The sequence below is a fragment of the Carassius auratus genome, chromosome 33, assembly GCF_003368295.1.
Source record: "Carassius auratus strain Wakin chromosome 33, ASM336829v1, whole genome shotgun sequence".
Taxonomy (NCBI): domain Eukaryota; kingdom Metazoa; phylum Chordata; class Actinopteri; order Cypriniformes; family Cyprinidae; genus Carassius; species Carassius auratus.
In genome coordinates this window covers 994064-1009595 of record NC_039275.1, presented here as the reverse complement: position 1 = coordinate 1009595, position 15532 = coordinate 994064, and the positions used below count along the sequence as shown (strand labels likewise).

Sequence of the window (15532 nt, the reverse complement as noted above, 5' to 3'; positions counted from 1 at the left end):
ACAAGATAATAATGTTTACACTGAATCAAACATGATGTTTTTAATTGTTACTTGGAGTTTCTTTGAAACAATTCTCTCTCTGAAATTGCTGGTAAATTTCATAAATAGTTTCAAAGTAAAAAAAAATTCAGTGCGTTACCTCAACAATACTGACAGACAGTTCCTCCCGGTTCTGCCTCCTACATGAACAGTGTTTGAACAGCTTATGTATGTATGCGATGATGATGTTGATGCTGATACTGATGATGCTTATGCTTATAATGCTTCTGTTGATGCTGCTGCTGATGATGTTGATTCTGATTAGGGGTGTGCCGGTACTAGTATCGGTAACAAACGGTTCCTGGGCAAATTCCAAATGGAAGTGATGATCCCTATCCCCTTTGAGTGGGGACTTTGGTGTGAATAGGGCATGTGTTGACATTAAGTAGTCGTTAGGAATGCACTTCCTGTTCCTGTGACAGCACAGCATGTGTCCGTCAGCAGATGTCGCTGTTTTACGGTTATAAATTATTTTTTTGTTTTGTTAGCATAACCATTGCAAATAAACATACATTTTATATTTAAATAAGTTTTAAAAATATGCTATATAATATATAAAAACAAATATATATATAAAACTTTTTAAAACATTAAATGTATATTGTTTTTATGTTGATGTCCATCAGTGAATCTGCTGTCACGGGAACCCTAATTCTGATGATGCTGATGCTGATGATGTTGATGCTGCTTATGCTGATACTGAAGATGCCTTTGCTGATAATGCTTCTGATGCTGCTGCTGCTGATTTTGATGATGCTGATTCTGCTGATTCTGCTGATTCTGCTGATTCTGCTGATGCTGTTGATGTTGATGCTGCTGATGCTGTTGATGCTGATGCTGTTGATGCTGATGCTGCTGATGCTGTTGATGCTGATGCTGCTGATGCTGTTGATGCTGTTGATGCTGATGCTGTTGATGCTGTTGATGCTGATGCTGTTGATGCTGTTGATGCTGTTGATGCTGATGCTGCTGATGCTGTTGATGCTGATTCTGCTGATGCTGTTGATGCTGATGCTGCTGATGCTGTTGATGCTGATGCTGATGCTGATTCTGCTGATGCTGTTGATGCTGATGCTGCTGATGATGCTGATGCTGCTGATGCTGTTGATGCTGTTGATGCTGTTGATGCTGATGCTGATGCTGTTGATGTTGATTCTGATGATGCTGCTGATGCTGTTGATGCTGATGCTGCTGATGCTGATGCTGCTGATGCTGTTGATGCTGATGCTGCTGATGCTGTTGATGCTGATGCTGTTGATGTTGATTCTGATGATGCTGCTGATGCTGTTGATGCTGATGATGTTGACTCTGATGATGCTGTTGTTGTGTGCTCTCAGATCCTCAGGACGTGTCGGTACACAGTCTGTCTGTGATGGCGGTGATGGACTCCAGGAGCAGTCTGGACGCAGCGGTGGGCTCCAGACAGCAGGCCACACAGGGCTGGATCAACACATACCCACTGTCCAGCGGCGTCTCAACGCTCTCCAAGAAATCAGGTCCACACACACACACACACACACACACACACAATCACAGTACTTGTACTTCTTTTTTGTATGTCTTTGTCAACACTGACTACTGCTGCATCATCTTTTCTCGTTGCCTTCATACTACACAAAATACACTAGCAGTTATTTTATTTTTTGGACACATCTGCTCATTCTGTATTGTTATATTGATGCAAACACTTTTATTTAAGCTGTTCTTCTAGTTGCATATTAGTCTATAGTTCTTTATATAATACAGACTGTTTCATTGCTTCACAATAATAAACATGAAGTAGTGTCATTATACAGATCTATTCAGTTCATCAACAAACATCATGCTGTAATTATGGCAAACCTGAATGTTTCTTTGCTCAATTATTTTCTTCATGCGACCGTATAAATTCGTGTCTCTTGTAGGTCTGTTAAAGAAGACGAACAGAGGAACACAACTGCATAAATACTTCATGAAGCGCAGAACGCTGCTGCTGGCTCTGCTGGTGAGATTATAGCCATCAGTTTTCAGATGAATGAAATGGTATCTCTTTATAAAAGACTGGCGTTAGTATATGATTAAACCGTTTGTGTGTTGTTAGGCCAGTGAGGTGGAGCGTCTGACCACGTGGTACAATCCTCTGGGCAGCCAGGAGCTGCAGATCTCAGCCGAACAGTCTGTGGAGACCAGCATCACCAACTGGAGATCCAAGTACATCAGCCTGACCGAGAAACAGTGGAAGGACAACGTTAATCTGGCGTGGAGCATCTCGCCGTACCTCGCTCTACAGCTGCCGGCCAGGTCTTACCACACTACACTTCTCTCACGGAGGCTTTTATTCTACACGGATGCATCAAACTAAGACATGCATAATGTCAGAAAAGATTACTGCTGTTCTTATTCATCTGTGAATCCTGAAAAAACTAAAATAATTGTTTTCTTGAGCAGTGAATCGGTATATAATCATGATTTCTGAAGATCATGTGACACCGAAGACTGGAGGAATGATGCTGAAAATACAGCGCTGCATCACAGAAATAAATTACAGTTTAACAGTGTAAAAATATTTCACAATTTTACCGATTTTACTGTATTTTTTGCAGCCTCGGTGAGCAGACGAGACTCAGAAGAGAGTGTGTGTTTTTTCAGCTCATGTATTTGCTGTGAATGAATGAAGCGCACACATGACACTGATTGTATCTTGTCTTTATTTAGAACCATTTGAATATTAGTTTTGGTTTGTGTTAAGAGTTTCAGATGTTTTATAATGCCTGCTGATGATGGTTAGCTAAAGCGTTTCCACTCTTCCTACATGATATATATATATTACAGGTTCAAGAACCTTGATGCCATTTTCTCAGAAGTGACCCGTCTGGTTCGGCTGGATCCGGGAGCCGTCAGTGACGTTCCTGAAGCTGTGAAGGTGAACGTCCACAACACAACACAACACAACACAGTCGTGACATCTATTATTTTAGTCTGATTATTTTAGTTTAAGTTCTTTTAAAAGTGTATTTGAATTATTTATTTGTTTATTTAATATATTGATTTAATTTTTTTATTATACATTATTTATTATAACATATTAAATAAATTAACAATTTACATTTATTCATTTAGCAGACGCTTTTATCCAAAGCAACTTACAGATGAGGACAGTGGAAGAAATAAAAAAAATTAATTAAATTAATTAAATTAATATTTAAAACAAATAAAATACAATTAATTAAATGTGATTTAAAAATAAGATACAAATTTAAATAAATTGCGATCAAATAAATAAATGTGATTATTTTGTCTAACATAACTTTTTTCAAATTTTATATTAATCTAAATGTATTGTTTTATTCATTTTATATTTACATATATTCATTTTGTATTTATTTTTGTCTAATTTATTCATTTCTAGTTCTGTTAAAAATGTATTTTAAAGATTTATTTGTTTATTTAATATATATTGATTTTATTTATTTATACCTATTTTATTTATTTTAGCCTATTAAATAAATGAAACCATTTAACCAATTAAATGAATTTGATTAAAATAAATAAAATATGATTTAAAATTAGGTTTAAATGTAAGTAAATAATTACAATAAAATAAATAAAATGTTATTGACCTATTTTTTTACAACTTTTTATTTTATTTTATATCAATCTAAATGTATTGTTATATTAATCACATTTTAGATTTTAGGCAAATTTTTTTATTCATTTTAAGTTCTTTTAAAATGTATTTCTTTGCTTATTTTATATATTGATTTTTACCTATTAAATAAATTAACCATTTAACCAATTAAATAAATTAAATATAGATTCAAATTTAAATAAACATTTGCAATAATAAAAATATGATTGACTTAAAAAAAAATTAATCTAAATATATTTTTATTAATCACATTTATTTATTTATTTTAGTCTAATTTTTCATTAATTTCAAGTTCTTTAAAAATGTATTTTAATGATTTATTTCATATATAAATCTGCAGTTTTTAGTGACATGGCACACGATCGACGCTGATTCTCCGGAATTGAGTCACATCTTGTGTTGGGCTCCGGCCGATCCTCCCACAGGACTCTCGTATTTCTCCAGCATGTATCCACCGCATCCGCTGACCGCACAGTACGCCGTCAAAGTCCTGCGCTCCTTCCCTCCGGTACGCCACACGGGTCATGGTGTTGTCATACGTCTTTATCCCAGGTCAGTTTGAGTGCTTTTATTAATGCAGATTTCTCTCTCTCATATTATCAACAGGATGCTATTCTGTTTTACATCCCACAAATTGTTCAGGCCCTCCGTTATGACAAGGTATAGTGTGTGTGTGTGTGTGTCACAGATTTGCATGTCCAGAGTCAGATTTTAAAAAGTTGCATGCATCATTTGTATGATTCACGTGTTGTACGCTGGTCATGTTGTGCATCTCTTGGTTTCCTGTGCTCTGAGAGGAGAGTGCAGTAACGATGCTGCTGTGTAGATGGGGTACGTGAGAGAATACATCCTGTGGGCGGCACAGAAGTCTCAGCTTCTGGCACATCAGTTCATCTGGAACATGAAGACCAACATCTACACCGATGAAGAGGGACACCAGAAAGACCGTAAATAAAGCTCCAAGAATGATAACTATATTAGCATCCACGCAAACTAGCAATAACATTCTGGTTATTCTAAGTCCGTACAGTTTTGTCGTCTGCTACTTTAAGAATCCAAGCTTTTTTTGTGTCGTAGGTCTTATTGTGAACGATTCTTTCATTAATATAAATGTTCATATAATAAATAAATGTTTTCAATTAACATTTTATTTTTTATTTTTATATTTTGTTTGATTTTTAAATTTTTGGTAAAAATTTGTATTTTTATATAATGATTATAATTATATGTTTTTTTGAGTGTATTTTTTTTTATTATATATATATATATATATATATATATATATATATATATATATATATATATATATATATTATTTATAAATTATATTATATATAATAAAAAAAAAAAGTTTCTTTTTAATTTTTTTTTTTTTTTTTTTATAATTTTTTTCTTTTTTGAGTGTGTGTGTGTGTGTGTAGTTTTTATTCTTATATTTTCTGTCTCATTTAAATTTTTTGTTAGTTTTAGTAAAAAAAAAAAAAAAGAAAAATCTGTATATAGTTTTTATTCATTTTGAGTTCAGTTTCAATTACTTTAGATCACATTAAATTAAAATGGCTGAATTATTTTTGTTAATTTTTTTAAATTGGATGCAAGTCAGCATTTCATCGTGACTTTAAAGTTAGGTGAACTCTGATTGGCTGTCAGTGTTATTAATGTTCAGAAGGTTAAAAAATAATCACTCTGAAAGTTCAATTTTCTGTCGTTATTGATAATTAGTTATTAATACCTTGCTTTATTACTGCTCTTGATGTGAACGGCCCTTTCAGTGCTCTTCAGTCACGTATTAATTTGTTGTGTTTCTAGCTGATATCGGGGATCTTCTGGAGCAGCTGGTTGAAGAGATCATCGGTTCTCTCTCAGGTCCAGCTAAAGACTTCTACCAGCGCGAGTTTGACTTCTTCAACAAGATCACCAATGTCTCAGCCATCCTCAAGTACTGGAATCATCTCTGACATCTTTCTGCTCCTGTTTCAGTCTGGTGTTTGAAGCTGAAGTCTCCTCTTCTGGTCTTTCAGGCCGATTCCTAAAGGTGACGAGCGGAAGAGAGCGTGTCTGCGAGCCCTGGCCGATATCAAAGTGCAGCCAGGTCTGAATATCTCCTCCTCATCATCTGATAGATGTCTCAAGCTCTCGTAATGACTCGACTGACTGTTGTTCTGCTGCTCAGGCTGTTATCTGCCCAGTAACCCTGAAGCTATCGTCCTGGACATTGACTATAAATCAGGACTGCCGATGCAGAGGTACGATGAGCGCTGAACACGTCACACACACGTGTGTTAGATGCACAAGAAAACCTGTGTGTTTCTGTGTGTTTTTCCCTCTCAGTGCTGCCAAAGCGCCGTATCTGGCCAAATTCAAGGTGAAACGCTGTGGAGTGAGTGAACTGGAGAAAGAGGGTAACACAGACTCATTCGGTCATTCCTATAATATAATATTATAATAATTAATAATAATTTTAATATAATATAATATTCAATATCAGGGAAGCTTGTTTCCTCTGAGAGAGAGAGAGAAAAGAAATTCTGAGTTTACATCTTGCAATTCTTCATTTTCTCAGAATTTTGAGATCTAATCTCAGAAATTGCATTTTTTTTTTGCAACTTTATTGCAACTTTTGCAACTTTATATCAGAATTTTTAACTATTATTTTATTATTATTATTATTATTTTGTGGTGAGTTTATATCTCACTATTCAGACTCCTCAGAATAATTTATGTCTCCTGATTCAAAATCAAAGAAATGTAAAAAAATAAATAAATAAAATAAAATAGTGAGATTTTACCCTTTTTTTTTGGTGGAAACGACCATAAAAAAACAGATAAATAAATGAAAGAACAAATTGAATAATCACAGTTTTTAGTATTCTAACAGATGACGGAAGGAAAAGACCCGGCATTAATAAGTGGCAGAAATTAAGCTTTAATTAAAAAAACTAATGTAAAATATAATAAAAAGATTTTAAAAAATTGAATGCATGACATGCATAAAAATGCACATACAGAAAAATATTGCATAAATAATGAAAATGTAAAAATAAAATGCAATTAAAAGGAAAGATTTTTCCATCTTTAAATGACATGACATTTCAAAAGTGCACGAAAAAAAGTAATTTTGGAAATGTGTGAAGATGAAAGTCTAATGGGTTCTGGTGCGTTTCAAGCTTGTCAACGCTGGTGTGTGTTTGTAGGTTTGCTGTGTCGCTCAGACTCGCTGGATGAAGCTGGAGAACACACACAGAAGATCTGCTGGCAGGCGGCCATCTTTAAAGTCGGAGACGACTGCAGACAGGTTTCATTTCGCCGTCCCTTATTTACATATCAAATTATGTTTTGGCTATGAAATCTGATTGGATAAACCAGTGTCTCGAAGCTGTTGTAAATAGCTGATATATACTCACACCTGTTAGCTACTAATGCACAAGATGAATCGCATACAGAAGTGTAATAGTTTATAGAAAACACGAACTAAAAAATGCATTGTATTTTAATATTTTAAAGCCCATCAATCGCAATAAATTGCATCCAAAATAAAACTTGTGTGTTGTGTATATTTATTATGTATTTATAAATACACATTCATATATATGTGTGTGTGTGTGTGTGTGTGTATGTATGTATGTATGTATATATATATGTATGTAAATATATTTAGTATATAAACGTAACATATTTTTCTTAAATATATATATATAATGCATGTGTGTGTATTTATATACACATAATAAATATATACTATACACACTAATGTTATTTTGGATGCGATTTATCATGATTATTCGTCTGACCGCACTGAAACATATAAATTCATATTTATATGGAAATGTTTGATGAAGTGCTTTAGACGTTTTTCTTCCTCTCTTTTATTTTATTTATTTTTTGTCTTTTCTTCTGCCTTTCTCTCTCCAGGATATGTTGGCGTTGCAGATCATCGGTCTGTTTAAAAACATCTTCCAGCTGGTGGGACTCGATCTGTTCGTTTTTCCATATAGAGTGGTCGCTACAGCACCGGGGGTGAGTTTTTTTCTTCTTTTTTATTATTATTATTTTATTTATTGAATTAAATCTTTAATGTGTAAATTGTTTTTATTTAAAAAATGTATTTTGTTGTATTTTTATTTTTGAGTTTCACTGGATTGGCACCCCACCAATTTTCATTTGTGATCATTTAGCATTGATTTTAGGCAGGTTTAGGTTTGATATCGGTAATGATGGTTTCATCTTTGTCCTGGTCTGATTTAATTGGTATGGGAACTTCAGATTGTGAATCATTTAAGTCATCTTGGGAGTTCAGAGCATGAATCATTTGAGTCAGTTCGGGAGTTCTGAGCGGGATCGCGAATCATTTGAGTCCGTTTGGGGATCGCGAATCATTTGAATCAGTTCGGGAGTTCGGAGCGTGATCGCGAATCATTTGAGTCAATTCGGGAATCGGGAGTTCGTAGCGGGTTCGCGAATCATTTGAGTCAGTTCGGAAGTTCTGAGCGGGATCGCGAATCATTTGAGTCCGTTTGGGGATCGCGAATCATTTGAATCAGTTTGGGAGATCGGAGCGAGATCGCGAATCATTTGAGTCAATTTGGGAATCGGGAGTTCGTTGCGGGTTCGCGAATCATTTGAGTCAGTTCGGGAGTTCTGAGCGGGATCGCGAATCATTTGAGTCCGTTTGGGGATCGCGAATCATTTGAATCAGTTTGGGAGATCGGAGCGAGATCGCGAATCATTTGAGTCAATTCGGGAATCGGGAGTTCGTAGCGGGTTCGCGAATCATTTGAGTCAGTTCGGGAGTTCAAGGGATCGCGAATCATTTGAGTCCGTTTGGGGATCGCGAATCATTTGAATCAGTTTGGGAGATCGGAGCGGGATCGCGAATCATTTGAGTCAGTTCTGGAGTTCAAAGAGGGTTCGCGAATCATTTGAGTCAGTTTGAGGATCGCGAATCATTTGAATCAGTTCGGGAGTTCGAAGCGGTTTCGCGAATCATTTGAGTAAGTTTGGGGTTCGCGAAGCTGTATATGGACAGGCATTTTTAACTAATTCAGTAGCTAGTTCTAATTACGTTTTCCACGCGTGTTTAGGTGTGATATGTGAACTCGTATTTTTTGTTTTAATGATGTGTCTTTTAACAGTATCAAGTATATTCAAAAACTAAACAAATCGTGCCTAAAAAGTGCACGCATCTAGGCTAATGTAAAGTTACATGATGAAGTCATACTAGTGCACGTGTGCATTTTGAGTGCGTTCTTTCACTGCATTATTCGGTGTATTGAAATACATTTATGAATGCATATGAATGAACACAAAATTCAAGATATGAATGAATGAATAAAAGCCTAAAGAACCTTTGTGCCAAAAGGGTTCTTTCTTGTCATTATAGAACCTTTTTAGCATAAAACCTGTCTATTTGCAGCGCAGCAAAAAACCCTCATCTCATTATTCATGTTGACTGTGTAACTGGCCATTTTTCTGTGTCTAAACTTACACGACTGATGAAATAAGACATCCTAACAGTACGAGTTTATTGATTGTAAATCTCACTGAAGCAGACTGAGCATTACCTGAATGGACAAACACACTCATCTCACTGCCTGTATTGCATAATAATTCCCTTTATAATATTAGTTTATGTCTGTGTGCTGTTCTCGATCTGATTTTGAATATATGAGAGTGAATCTGAGAGAAATGAATCCAGCAGGTGTGATGCTAGCAGCTTTGTGTCTGGATGTTGTTGGTTATTAATGTGATGTTCCTGTGTTTGTGTGACAGTGTGGCGTCATCGAGTGCATCCCAGACTGTAAGTCCAGAGATCAGCTGGGACGACAGACGGATTTCGGGATGTACGATTATTTCCGTAACCAGTATGGAGACGAATCCACTCTGGCCTTCCAGAAAGTGAGAAAAGCCAGAGGACAATCACGACTTAAAATGATTTAAGATCATACAATACAGTATTTAAAATAATTTAAAACAACTACAAATCAATATTTCCTACTTATATTTTTGTGACTTTAATATTTTTTTATTTTCCTTAATTTATTCATTCATTCAGTCATTCATTCAGACCAAATTATGACTTATAATAATAAAAAAAAAATCACACAATACACATCAAAATAAGCTACTAATCAATATGAAAACTGCTCATTAATATATATATATATATATATATATATATATATATATATATATATATGTGTGTGTGTGTGTGTGTGTGTGTGTGTATGTATGTATATATATATATATATATATATATATATATATATATATATATATATATATATATATATATATATATATATAATATTATTATTATTATTATTATTATTATTATTTTTTTTTTTTAATTAATGATTTTATTATTTATATAATAATAATTATTTTTAATGATCAAGGATTGCAACAGTTTTGCAAAAATTAAAATTCTTTTTACTCTTTCAGGTTTTCCCATATATTTAGAAAAAAGTTTTTAAAACAAAAGCCAGAGTTAGGGGCATTTGCATTTATGCATTTTACATTTAAATTAATGAATTTAGCAGACATTTTCATCCCTAGTGAAACCAGCTGTGAACAATGAGGGTCTTGAAGCATTGATGAACACTGGTTTTCTGATTGCCCCCACCCCCTCTCTCTCTCTCTTTGTGTTTCTCTCTGTCTCTCTCGTCTCTCTCTCGTGTGTCTATCAGGCGAGGTATAACTTCATCCGTAGCATGGCCGCGTACAGTCTGCTGCTCTTCCTGCTGCAGATCAAGGACAGACACAATGGGAACATCATGCTGGACAGACAGGGCCACCTCATCCACATCGGTGAGACATCTAACAATGAACGTCTGTTCTGTGTTATCATGTGTGTTTCTTATGTGTGCGTGTGTTTTAGATTTCGGCTTCATGTTCGAGAGTTCTCCGGGTGGTAATCTGGGCTGGGAGCCGGACATCAAACTGACTGATGAGATGGTGATGATCATGGGCGGGAAGATGGAGGCCACGCCATTCAAGTGGTTCATGGAGATGTGTGTGCGCGGATACCTGGCCGTCAGGTGAGATGTTTGTGTGAGTGTAAGTGTGTGTGTGTGTGTGTTTGATAGAAACTGAGAGACTGTATGAATCTCTGTTACGCCGCAGGCCATATATGGATGCTGTGGTTGCCTTGGTAACCCTGATGCTGGATACAGGATTGCCCTGCTTCCGCGGTCAGACCATCAAACTGCTCAAGTGAGTTCAAACAACTAACAGTGGAGCAGAAAGGAAATTAGATTTGTTTTATTCATATTGGAAACTATATTTCATTTATATTGAAAAAGATTTATGCTATGGTATCAAACTATGGAATTGAACGCAATTGGAATTGAAGTAATAAACACAAATCAGTATTCATGTACATATATTTATTTTGTTATGAACATGGAAAATGAATGAGTTTGTTTCAATTTATTTTATATTTGAGTTTGACATGAATTTAGCCTTTATTATTATTTTGATATGGCCTTAAATGATAGATATTAGTGCTGGGCAATGATTATTATTATTTTTTTTTAAATAGCGATTAATCGCATTATTTTTCTGTTATTAATCGCAAATAATTGCATTGTCACATACCGTCTGCCCTAAAAACATCCATAATCAGACCACTACTCAAGAAACCCACCTAATTACAGGCCCATATCCAACCTGCCATTTCTCTCTAAGGTTCTGGAGAAAGTAGTTGCCAGCCACCTTCAGGACCACCTCAAATGCAATAAATTTTTTTAAAAGTTTCAGTCCGGCTTCTGTTCCGCCCACAACAGCCTTAGTGAGAGTCACAAATGACCTGCTGATGACAGCTGATGCTGGTTCACCATCACTCCTCGTACTCCTGGACCTTTCTCCAGCGTAATAACACCATCCTGCGCTGGTTTGAGTCATTCTTCACAAACAGATCTGAATTTGTAGCCATGGGAAGGCCTGCGGGGTTCCACAGGGATCTGTTCTCTGACCAGTTTTATTCATTCTTTATACATGCTTTCCCCTCTGTAAAGTCATCAATCACTTGGGAATTTCTTTACAATTGCTAAACAATGAAACACAACTATATATGAAAACTGATATTGATTCTTCATCATCATCATCACTATCAACAACTCTACCCAATTTTGCTGCTTTTGAGGCCTCCACTCTTAAGAGTTTCTTTACAAGAGAGTCATCCTTCCGAAGCCTCCGCTCTTCAGAGCTCCATTTTTGGCAGTAACATTAGTTTGTAGGCTCTTTCCTTTGAGCCTTAACTAACTGCCTCTGGCGCTGAGTGTAGCCAGCTCTCCTATATCTTTAGGGAGTTGTCATGCTGAGACCTGCACTCTTAAGAAATACCCTACAAGGGTTGAACATTGTTAGGTCTCCTCTCATTTTAGAGTCATCCTGCTGAAGCCTCCGCTCTGCAGAGCTCTGTCATGGGCAGAGATAAAAGTTTGTAGGCACGCTCTTTGAGCCTCGCTAACTTCCTGGTGTGGAGTGTGGCTAGGAGTGTTAAATTGCAACACACCATTTCTTCAATCATTACACTGGCTTCCCATTTCCATCCAGATCGAATACATAGTCTCCCTTTTCACATATCAGTGCATCCATGACAATGCCCCCATTTACCTTAAAGAACTACTTATGCAACAGATTTTAGCAGGTTCCCTCCGCTCCACAAACACTCATAGTCTTCTCACCCCTAGAACTAAGACCATTGGGGACAGATCTTTGGTGCCGCCACCCCTGACCTGTGGAATGCAAAAATTGGTTTCCTCAAACGATTGACGGTTTTAAAACAAGACAACAATGTCGGACAGGCAAATCACATGGTCTTGCCAATCCTATAGTATTCTGTCGAGTCGCACCGCTTGCATCTGTTTGTCTGTTTGTGTATTCAGAGCCAGTGAGCCAACGGACCAACGTTAACTTGCCCAGCCCTCATGTATTTTCATTTTCACTTACATTTATTCATTTAGCAGATACTTTTATCCAAAGCAACTTAAAAACAAGGAACATCAGCATTTCATCTTTAAGAGGGAAATAAACATGAAAAGTGCTAGTAATAGAAGACATTTTTAGCATAGTACAAGTATGCTGATATATACAGTAGATGAATAAAGATGGATAGATGATAAACAGAATTAATTAATGAATAGCTTGTAGTTTGTTGATCTGAAGTGAACCGTGTGTGTTGTAGGCAGCGTTTTAACCCTGGCGTGAGTGAGAAGGAAGCAGCAGCTTTTATCATCAAAGTGATTCAGAACTGCTTCCTGAGCAGCAGGTCAGTGTCTCTCACACACATTAATGAATGACATTTCCCCGACTCTGCATAACATTAATAAGATGACATGAAATGTTTTTCATTTGTTCCAGGAGCAAAACGTATGACATGATCCAGTACTATCAGAACCAGATTCCCTACTGAGTGTGTGTGTGTGTTTCTCTTACTGTCTCTTAACGCTAAGTTGCACTGTTGTCTCGGTCTGGTGTGTTTGTGCACTTTATAAACCTGAAATGTGTTTGCATGGATTTATTCGCACTGATATCAGCACTTATGAAATGTTTTCTGCACACGTCACACTGTCTGCTGCACGATGCTTTTAAAATTACAAAATCACTTTTGAGCCACTTTAATTTTCAGATTTTGTGATTTTGTTGTCAGTCTTAATTTCCAGTTAAATCATGTGGTTGTTAAACTACTGCAGATGTGGTTATGGACACAAAAGGCTTGGACTACAGACAAATGTTATATTTTAGAGGCGACAAATTTACACATTAATGCACAAATTAACAAAAATCAGTATTTGAATGTTTATTATGTAATAGAGGAGAGATGTTTGAGGAGTTAATTGTCTGGTTTTTCTTGGTAGTGTTTGCAGCTCTGAATATGTGTTCGTGTTTCTGAATCACTGCTTGTTTTGCAGTATGTGACTGTTTATTGATCAGTTGATCGTACAGTGTGACAAATCTTTGTTCGCTCATTTATACAAATCAATTTTCTGCCTCTCTTTCTGTTCTATTCTGTTTGTTTGGATTATTTATTCTGTGTGTGTGCTATTTAATAAATGCCCACAGTAATCACCTGTACACATTTGTAATGCTTACTGACATTTTCTCTAATTTTACATTTAATTTAGAAAAGTGAGTCTACAATTTCAAGGAAAGGATGACATGGTTTTGGTGACACGTTACAATAACATTGCATTTGTTGACATTAGTTAAAAACATAAGTTTAACTGTTAAGTGTAAGTTTAAAAGTTAACTGTAAAGTGTTACTGTTTTTTTTTTCATTCAGTGTTTCATAATAATCGTTTAAAATAAAAGTAAAAGTCTAAATTTATTAGAGTGTGAGATCAATGCACACAAAACCTCTTTTCCAGTTAACATCAATAGTTAATATTCCAGTGTAATGACTCACCTATAGAAAATACAAACCCGATTCCAAAAAAGTTGGGACACCGTACAAATTGTGAATAAAAACAATGCAATGTGGAAGTTTCACATTTCAATAATGCATTCAGAATACAACATAGATGACATATCAAATGTTTAAACTGAGATGTAGTATCATTTTAAGGGGAAAATAAGTGGATTTTAAATTTCATGGCATCAATACATCTCAAAAAAGTTGGGACAAGGCCATGTTTACCACTGTGTGGCATCTCCTCTTCTTTTAATAACAGTCTGCAAACGTCTGGGGACTGAGGAGACAAGTTGTTCAAGTTTAGGAATAGGAATGTTGTCCCATTCTTGTCTAATACAGGCTTCTAGTTGCTCAACTCCAGACCTGGACTGCAGGGTGGTCATTTCAGGACCCGAATCCTTCTTCTACGCAGCCATGATGTTGTAATTGATGCAGTATGTGGTCTGGCATTGTCATGTTGGAAAATGCAAGGTCTTCCCTGAAAGAGACGACGTCTGGATGGGAGCATATGTTTTTCTAGAACTTGGATATATCTTTCAGCATTGATGGTGCCTTTCCAAGCTGCTCATGCCACACACACTCATGAACCCCATACCATCAGAGATGCAGGCTTCTGAACTGAGCGCTGATAACAATTTGGGTTGTCCTTGTCCTCTTTAGTCCGGATGACATGGCTTCCCAGTTTTGCAAAAAGAACTTCAAATTTTGATTTGTCAGACCACAGAACAGTTTTCCACTTTCCAGTCCATTTTAAATGAGCCTTGGCCCAGAGAAAACACCTGCGCTTCTGGATCATGTTTAGATATTGCTTCTTTCTTGACCTATAGAGTTTTAGCTGGCAACGGTGAATGGCACGGTGGATTGTGTTCACCTACAATGTTTTCTGGAAGTATTCCTGAGCCTTCTTCTCCAGAAAGAATCGCATTTTTGAGGGCTTAAACATACATGAAACGCGTCAAACCTGGTGAAAATTTTCGTCTGATATAGGATTCAGAAGAGGGTGTGGCAAAATGGCTCGACAGCGCCACCTATACTAAAAAAATCAACAGCCTCCCAGCTATGTTTCTCGCACATGCACGACAATTGGCACACATATGTAACACACCAATATCTACAAAAAAGACTCTTGGAGCAAAATTCTAATCCCAACAGGAAGTCAATTATTTTTAATATTATGAGCAAATTTTGTGTAATTTTTGTCATTTCCATGCATTGTATTTTAATGAACTACTCCTAGAGATTTATTCAGATCAACACCAAATTTAGTATGCCTAATCTAAAGGCCTTTGCGATTTGTTAAATTGCGAAGATCTTGAGTTTTCGTTGAAGGGCGTGTCCGTAGAGGCCTGGCGAATTTTGATGTTTCGCAATGAAAAAGGAAGTTGCTATAACTATAGACATACAATGTCCAATCTGCCCCAAACTTCACATGTTAGATAAGACTTCGGACC

The 15532-nt window shown here is 36.1% G+C and overlaps 1 protein-coding gene across 2 annotated transcripts in view; it reads left to right on the top strand.

Moving 5' to 3' along the window:
* The window catches only part of LOC113052663 (phosphatidylinositol 4-kinase alpha-like), a 47181-nt gene extending 33437 nt beyond the window's left edge, over window positions 1–13744 (top strand). For both annotated transcript variants that reach the window (XM_026217056.1, XM_026217057.1), the window contains 19 exons: window positions 1377–1535; window positions 1944–2023; window positions 2120–2319; window positions 2851–2941; window positions 4008–4175; window positions 4274–4327; window positions 4494–4614; window positions 5477–5606; window positions 5689–5759; window positions 5841–5913; window positions 5999–6069; window positions 6862–6962; window positions 7580–7684; window positions 9437–9562; window positions 10354–10474; window positions 10545–10704; window positions 10790–10879; window positions 12855–12938; window positions 13031–13744. In XM_026217056.1, coding sequence (XP_026072841.1) covers window positions 1377–1535; window positions 1944–2023; window positions 2120–2319; window positions 2851–2941; window positions 4008–4175; window positions 4274–4327; window positions 4494–4614; window positions 5477–5606; window positions 5689–5759; window positions 5841–5913; window positions 5999–6069; window positions 6862–6962; window positions 7580–7684; window positions 9437–9562; window positions 10354–10474; window positions 10545–10704; window positions 10790–10879; window positions 12855–12938; window positions 13031–13082 — 2057 coding nt within the window. In that variant the 3' untranslated portion in view covers window positions 13083–13744. The remainder of the gene's footprint in view (window positions 1–1376; window positions 1536–1943; window positions 2024–2119; window positions 2320–2850; window positions 2942–4007; window positions 4176–4273; window positions 4328–4493; window positions 4615–5476; window positions 5607–5688; window positions 5760–5840; window positions 5914–5998; window positions 6070–6861; window positions 6963–7579; window positions 7685–9436; window positions 9563–10353; window positions 10475–10544; window positions 10705–10789; window positions 10880–12854; window positions 12939–13030) is intronic.
* Window positions 13745–15532: the final 1788 nt, after the last annotated feature.